General features: G+C 40.1%; 1 protein-coding gene across 1 annotated transcript in view; it reads left to right on the forward strand.

Moving 5' to 3' along the window:
• Window positions 1-7586, forward strand: part of LOC118415937 (protein DD3-3-like) — a 26545-nt gene that overhangs the window by 3227 nt on the left and 15732 nt on the right. The window contains exons 2-6 of the mRNA XM_035820893.1: window positions 878-931; window positions 1172-1258; window positions 1839-1934; window positions 5395-5533; window positions 7239-7355. Of these exons, the coding sequence (XP_035676786.1) occupies window positions 878-931; window positions 1172-1258; window positions 1839-1934; window positions 5395-5533; window positions 7239-7355 (493 nt within the window). The remainder of the gene's footprint in view (window positions 1-877; window positions 932-1171; window positions 1259-1838; window positions 1935-5394; window positions 5534-7238; window positions 7356-7586) is intronic.

The raw sequence follows: 7586 nt of genomic DNA on the forward strand, positions 1-7586 counted from the left end.
GATGGAGGATGACAGGATCTGATACAAAAGGTGGTCCAGTGTGGCTTTTTCTAGAAGTTGCAAACACTGGACGAAATCAGTTGCAAACTATATGCATCAGGATATAGACCAATTAACTTTTTCAGACTCTTGACCGTGCGGGCCCGCCGGAGCTGGAGTTCAACGAGGGTGGTGGCGTGAAAGTTGTCGACGTCTTTCTAACGCATGCCGCGCCCCGCCTCGCGCGGGCCGGGTCTTTTACAAAACAGTAGCACCCCCACTCAGGAAGAACTAACTGTAAACCGCAGGGTTCATCTTTACTCTATGACAATGTCTTGGAGCAATTTTTCTAGGATTCTAGACCCGTTGGAAATACAAATTAGTCCGCCTTTTAAAAGTATTGTGCATTGAAAAAACGGACCTTCGAGAAAAAAGCGGACCTTCGAGCCCGCGTGGGGGGTGCGTCCGCACCCCCCGAACCCCCCCTGGCTACGGGCATGCAGGTACTCATTTTTACACCTGGGTTGAGTTGAATGTTCATACTAAGCTTTGTGAACTCTTGATTCATCTACTTGTATGCATGGCTTTGATCACGATTCGCAAATCCTGACCCATATGGACAGTCCAAATCCGGCTGAAGGGGTGGGGGATAACTCTGGATCTGACAAATCCCCCAGCCTGAGTGAATCCAGATTTGCGTGGCCTGGTATGAACAGGGTCTTACATTCTTGCCAACACTAACCTTGTGAAACAGGATTCATTGAACCCGGAGGTTTGATTGACATGTGCCTGTCAATTTGGACCATGTAGGAACAACGATGTTAAATGTCCTTGGTAGGAACAGATTTCATTGCTTTATCACAATTCTCTATTTTAACATTAAATTCTTTTGTTTCAGGGGAAGCAACAACAGGCTAGATGAAGCCAGGAGAGACAGAAACAATGCCAACAGGTTTGCTCATTACTATACTAGTAGTATCTAAAAGTTGTTTGAGAAAAGTGTTGTAGAAATTCATCATAGATTCATACGTAATTACATGTATGCACATTTTCTCTTTGATTTATTCTTAAGAGTTGCATGTAAATTATGATTACAATGATGTACATTTACTTTCAAAATGCTGCAAATGAAGTCTAAGAATGTTGATTTTTGTCAAGAGTTCTGAAATCAGCATTTTTTCTTCTCCTCTAGATTATTTGACTCCCAGAACAACGACAGAGGAGGCTACAATGTGGGCAGTCTGTACTACTATGAAGGGTCCCACCTCAGCATTGAATGGTACGGTCCAACTGATATTAATAATACATTTTTTTCTGAGAAATCTTATTGCAGACTTATTTGTAAACAGGCCTTTTTGAAGCATGAGTTATTTAACTAGATTCAGCAGAATGCTTTCTAAAAATTTCATACAAGCTTTGACTGTGAAAACATGTTTTGACTAACTTAAAGGTAACTGATGTGACTTTGGATTTGTACATGAAAAACTCAGTTTCCTATCTCCACACAACTTTCCCAAGTGACTTATACATATTGAAACTATTTTAGTCTCAACCAAGGTCTGGCTGAAAAGCATGGTATCTGACATTTTGGAAGTTAAGATTTCAAAAACAAATTTTGAACTTTTGGGCCTAGTTGACTTACTAGTATGCTCAACTGTCTTCAGAAATACAATCAATATGTAACACACTACTTGACTACACATACCTGTTAGAATTTTTGAAGTTTTGGGGTTGCTTTCCTACACATGTCGAAATCAGTTGGAAAAACTTGTGTTGGCAAAAAATGAATTATGATCAATTGGTTTATTTTACACAACTGTACCCAAAAAAATCATGTATACCGGTTTTCATTATTGCAGGACAAACCAGCACTCGTGTGACAACCCCAACAACCACTGTGAGCTGGTGATACAGTACATGTGTGGGGACCTGGTCAGGGATGGAACCACTGTCACGTTAGTACAAGTTTCTTATTACCATCACCAAGAGGTGTGAGTGTGTGTGTGTGTGTGTGCGCGTGTGTGTGTTTGTGTGTGTGTGTGTGTGTGAGTGTGTGCGTGCATGCGTGCGTGTGTCACTGTGTGTGTGTGTGTGTGTGTGTGCGTGCGTGTGTGTCACTGTGTGTGTGTGTGTGTGTGTGTGTGTGGACAGAACAACTCATATGTTGTTGATGAATCATTGTGAATCATGATATTTGGTATGTCGGTAAGAGCAAAAAAAAAAAGTTCAGATTGTTGGCAACCTGGCAGCTTTCCATGGCACTGCAGTAGGACATTTAGTGAACTGATAATTGAAATTGATCAGGCTACTAGTAGTACAGTGTATACACTTGTATACTTGTAATTTGACCTCTCCCACGGTTGGGTGTTATCGACCCACAGTCCGTTCAACTGAAAGCAAATAGCTTATCTCTCTCCACCCAATAAAGTCAGTCCAGAGTAAATTTGCTAACAAACTTTGCTGCACTTTGGTACCACAGAGGTCATCTTTATGAGCTAGAAATTTGTTGAACTTATAGATTGCACTATGGCAATAAAATGATGTAATACACATGTATTGTTATCAAATTGGATCTATACTTTGTCAGGGTGATGTTACCACTCGAATGTTTTGCAAATAGTTTGCAATTTTGTATTACTGGTAGTTGTGCCAAGGTCTCTGCATTTTTTTAGATACGTCAAAGCATTTGTAAGAGTCGAACCTGTCAAACCCAGGTTGTGTCAGCAATTTGTCATAAGATATATATCTGGGTTTTTTTTTTGTTGATTGGGAAAGTAATGGTCTGGGTCTTAATAACTGTTTTTTATCACAGATTCCATCATCAAATTACTTTATTGACCTGACTGGAATGTCAGATAGAAGGCCCACAGTGATTAAATGAGGAATAAATGTCAATCAAACGGTTTATTACCCTACATGTTCTTGAATTTTTAATAATGTTTTAATCAGGTGAAAGAGAACAGTTTCTTTACAGTTATTAAAGTCTTTCTTATGTGACAAGGCTACTCAAAGGTCTTGAAATTCTCAATTTTTAGGTTAGGCTCACCTACAGTAGTGCACCTACAGTATTCCCAAAAATGAGTTTTGACTTTGATCCCTAAACCCTAACCCAAATATTATCATATTTTGACACATTGTTTCCTGATGTTGTTGCTGCCGTAGCCCTCATAAACAACTCTTAGCATTTCCCAAGTCTTTAAACAACAGGAAACATTTCAGGGTTCCTTTTGATGTTCAGTTACTTGACAAATGATGAATGGTAAAATGAGAATGACGCGACATGGAATAGACATAATGACACCAGTCCAAACTGGCACCATCTCGCGACATGTCTGATATGTCTCTAGGAGTAGGAGTAAACTCAGAGGGTCAAAAGGGGACAGGTCTTTGTCACAAACATGATTTCAGGTCTTGAAAAGTTCTTGTCCCTTGTCCTTCTGAGCCCGTTTGTATACGGGATGGACATATTTAACCCTTGTCATGCTGAGCTGTATTTTGATGGGTTTGGGGTATTTCTCATGTAAAAGCTGCATACCACTGCAAAGCCCATCGAATGGGGGAGTAAATCTGCATCAGCAGCACAGAACAAGTTTTACTTATCTGATGGAGCCATCGGCTTTGGGAAGTTAAATTGGCCAAAAAATTGCCAGCAGGACAAGGGTTAAGTCTTTGGAAATCTCTTTTGATCTGACAATTGAAATGGGGGGGGGGGTGTATTGTGGGGCTTACAGATGCAGGAGTAAAGTCACCAGATCAAAACACTTTCCCACAAACATGATTTCAGATCTTGAAAAGCCCTTTAAGTCTTTTAAAATCTCTGGTGATCTGACAATTGAAATAGAGAGGGGGGGGGGCATATTGTGGGGTTTACAGAATCTGATGCAGGAGTAAAGTCACCAGATCAAAAGACTTTCCCACAAACATGATTTCAGATCTTGAATGGTTCTTTAAGTCTTGTAAAATCTCTTTTGATCTGACAATTGAAATGGAGGGGGGGGGGCATATTGTGGGGTTTACAGATACAGGAGTAAAGTCAGCAGATCAAAACACTTTCCCACAAACATGATTTCAGGTCTTGAAAGGTTCTTTAAGTGTTTTAAAATCTCTGGTGATCTGACAATTGAAATAGAGAGGGGGGGGCAATTATTGTGGAGCTTACAGATGCAGGAGTAAAGTCAGCAGATCAAAACACTTTCCCACAAACATGATTTCAGATCTTGAAAGGTTCTTTAAGTCTTTAAAAATCTCTGGTGATCTGACAATTGAAATAGAGAGGGGGGGGGGCATATTGTGGGGTTTACAGATACAGGAGTAAAGTCAGCAGATCAAAAGACTTTCCCACAAACATGATTTCAGGTCTTGAAAGGTTCTTTAAGTGTTTTAAAATCTCTGGTGATCTGACAATTGAAATAGAGAGGGGGGGGCATATTGTGGAGCTTACAGATGCAGGAGTAAAGTCAGCAGATCAAAACACTTTCCCACAAACATGATTTCAGATCTTGAAAGGTTCTTTAAGTCTTTAAAAATCTCTGGTGATCTGACAATTCAAATAGAGGGGGGGGGGCATATTTTGGGGTTTACAGATACAGGAGTAAAGTCAGCAGATCAAGCGTCTTTGTCACAAACATGATTTCAGATCTTGAAAGGTTCTTTAAGTCTTTAAAAATCTCTGGTGATCTGACAATTGAAATGGGGGGGGGGCGTATTGTGGGGTTTACAGAACAGGAGTAAAGTCAGCAGATCAAACGTGTTTGCCTCAAACATGACTTCAGGTCTTGAAAAGCCCTTTAAGTCTTGTAAAATCTCTCTTGATCTGAGAATTGAAATAGAGAGGGGGGGTATTGTTGGGCTTACAAACGCAGTAGTAATAATAATAAAGTCAGCAGATCAAAAGACTTTGCCTCAAACACGATTTTAGGTCTTGAAAGGCCTTTTAAGTCTTTGGAAATCTCTTGTGGTCTGAGAATTGAAATGGGGGGGGCGTACTGTGGGGCTTACAGAATCAAATAAAAGAAGCTGTACAACAGGTCTTTGTTCCTCAACTTCAATGGTACTTGTTTGATCAGTATACACAGATCATGATTCTTTGCGTAGGGCTAGACTTTGAAAATAGGAAACGTCAGATCTAGACTATGGAGTATCTTTGGAAGACTAAACTTAAATGCAATTTGTTGGTACATGTATGATAATGCCATCACTGGGTATTTATAGTAGATCTACACCGATAGAGGGCAACACTGTAAATCAGACTTACCACTGACTGATCATTTTGTTTAACAAACCAGCTTTGTAGGCACACGATAAGTCTGGATGATCAGACCATAACTTCTGAATCTTAGTAATAGTATGTATCCTTGTAGACTGAAATTCGAATGTTTTTAACTTTAAACATTAATCAATAAATGTCTCCTCCAGGACCATCCCAGTGAACCCCATGCAGTGCCAGAACTACGACTGTAACCGTGACAAGCGGTACGGCATGCACGAGACATACGACTACCACATCAAGTGTCGGCTCAGGCAGCGCAACATGGGGCTCTTCACTGCTGATCAGGTAATGTTTGTTTGTTTGTTTGTTTGGGAAATATAGTCAAATCCGTTGATACTAACCACTCAAGGGGTTTGTTTATTGAAACTGGCTGCAGTAGACAGATGGTCACTGTAGACATCATTCTTATTGCTTCGGTTGATATGGAAAATGAATTATAGATAATGTTTAGGTCATCATTATGCAGAGATGGCAGGCAATGCAGGTTTGACTGTACTGCACTTTTGCTTGTACAACATAGAAATTGTCTGAAAAGAATCGATAAACATTGAACAGCAATCAATCGATCATAGTAAGGACTTTGAAAAAATTATAAAACCTGACCTCCAATATCTCTTCATCAGTGTCAAATACACTGTCATTGACAAATGATTACGGATGTCATCTGAAACATCAGACTATTTCCAAAATCATGTCCAGTCTTGTCTTATTTGTACTTTTTGTTTCTTAGTTGATTTTTTGCTTTATGTCAAGTAACCTTTTGGAAAATTTATTTGATTTGTTTGAAAATGTCTTGAAACGATTTTCAATCAAACTCAGAATGTCTTGCCTGCCAAAAAGCTATGAAGTTATGCAAGATCTGAAGGACACAGAATTAAATTTTCTTGCATGCGATTCTCTCAGGAATTTCATTATACTGGCAGACCTGGAGAGTCTTTCCCTGCAAATGTAATATATGAAATAATGCTGGTCACCAGGTAATAGAGTTTTACTTACTGAAGTGATTTTATTGGAAAGCCAGACAAATTATGGGCAAGATCTGGGCCATTTAAAAACTTAAACTGAGTCGGCATTAGAAATTTGTGAACAAGGCATGATAGTCGGTAGATATGCTTGACTAGCACATACTGTAAATGCACTTAAGTTCGAGGGGATTTAATTTCGCGGTAGCGGGTAAAGGGACTTTTTGCGGTGGATTTAAGTTTGCGGTAACACCATAGACTGCAGTCTAATGCCATAATAAAAAAATGTTCGCGGTGGTTTTAAGTTTGCGGTGAAGTGGTCACCGGGAAAACCGCAAATATTAATCCACCGCGAACATTTACAGTATCAGGCTGTAATGTCTATGGCGATAATGCAATCGTCAAAAATACTATCAAACTTAGCTTTTTTTGGTGCTAGCTCACAGTTGGCTTGTTGCTTGCCGCATCTAAGACCCTACTATTATTGTACATGTAGCTTATGAAGCCATTAGGGTTCGTTTCATTTTGCATCTGCAATTTCCAAGATGTACCAGTGTCAAATTCCATAGGTCCATTTGAAATAGTTCAGAAACTGTACACCTCATCCTTCAACTGGAACCAAAATAGTCAAGCTGGAATATTTGGAACCTGGGGAAAAATGCCGGCCTACAGACTCCATTCCTAATGATTTAGAATGATTATTGCAGCTTTCAATTTTTTTCACCTATAATGTTTGAGGTGGCAAACTACTTTTCTGGGCAAATTCCCTTCCTTAGCAAATTAAACTCCCTTTCCTTGCATTACTAGTAAGAGAATCATAGCCAACTTTGAAACTATCAATTAACCGCCACCCCCCTCCCAATACACAGTCCCCCTCTAAGTCTGCAAAGGAGACTAAGTTTTTACCTTCAAATTGCTTCTCGTAGAGTCATAGGTACCCAGGGAGTTTCATGTCTACTTGAGGCATTAATGGTTCTAATATTGTTTCTAAGTTATTAATGGACTTTTACCTTGTTGTGCTTGTGTAGAACCTGAAGGGTCAGACGGCGCAGTACACACGACAGAACGCCAACGGGAACCGGCGCGGGTACGAGTGCCCAGAGGAGAGGGACCACTACCCCTACTGGCACCCCACGCCGTGGAAGGTGAGACTTACAGAATCATTATGGTGTCTGGCACTAACAGTGCTAAGTCTAGGTTACATGCAGAATGCCATGTAGTACTAACAGTAACTATAGCTAAGTAAGTAGTTAGTATCCAGTATTTGTTTATACTGCTGCTGGGATCCCTGACACTGGGGTAGGCAGCAGTCGGCTAGTCTTCACACCGTGTTTCCATGCGACTCGGTCCAGTGGGCTCTACATTTGTACCTACTA

The sequence above is a fragment of the Branchiostoma floridae genome, chromosome 5 (genome assembly GCF_000003815.2).
Source record: "Branchiostoma floridae strain S238N-H82 chromosome 5, Bfl_VNyyK, whole genome shotgun sequence".
NCBI classification, from domain to species: domain Eukaryota; kingdom Metazoa; phylum Chordata; class Leptocardii; order Amphioxiformes; family Branchiostomatidae; genus Branchiostoma; species Branchiostoma floridae.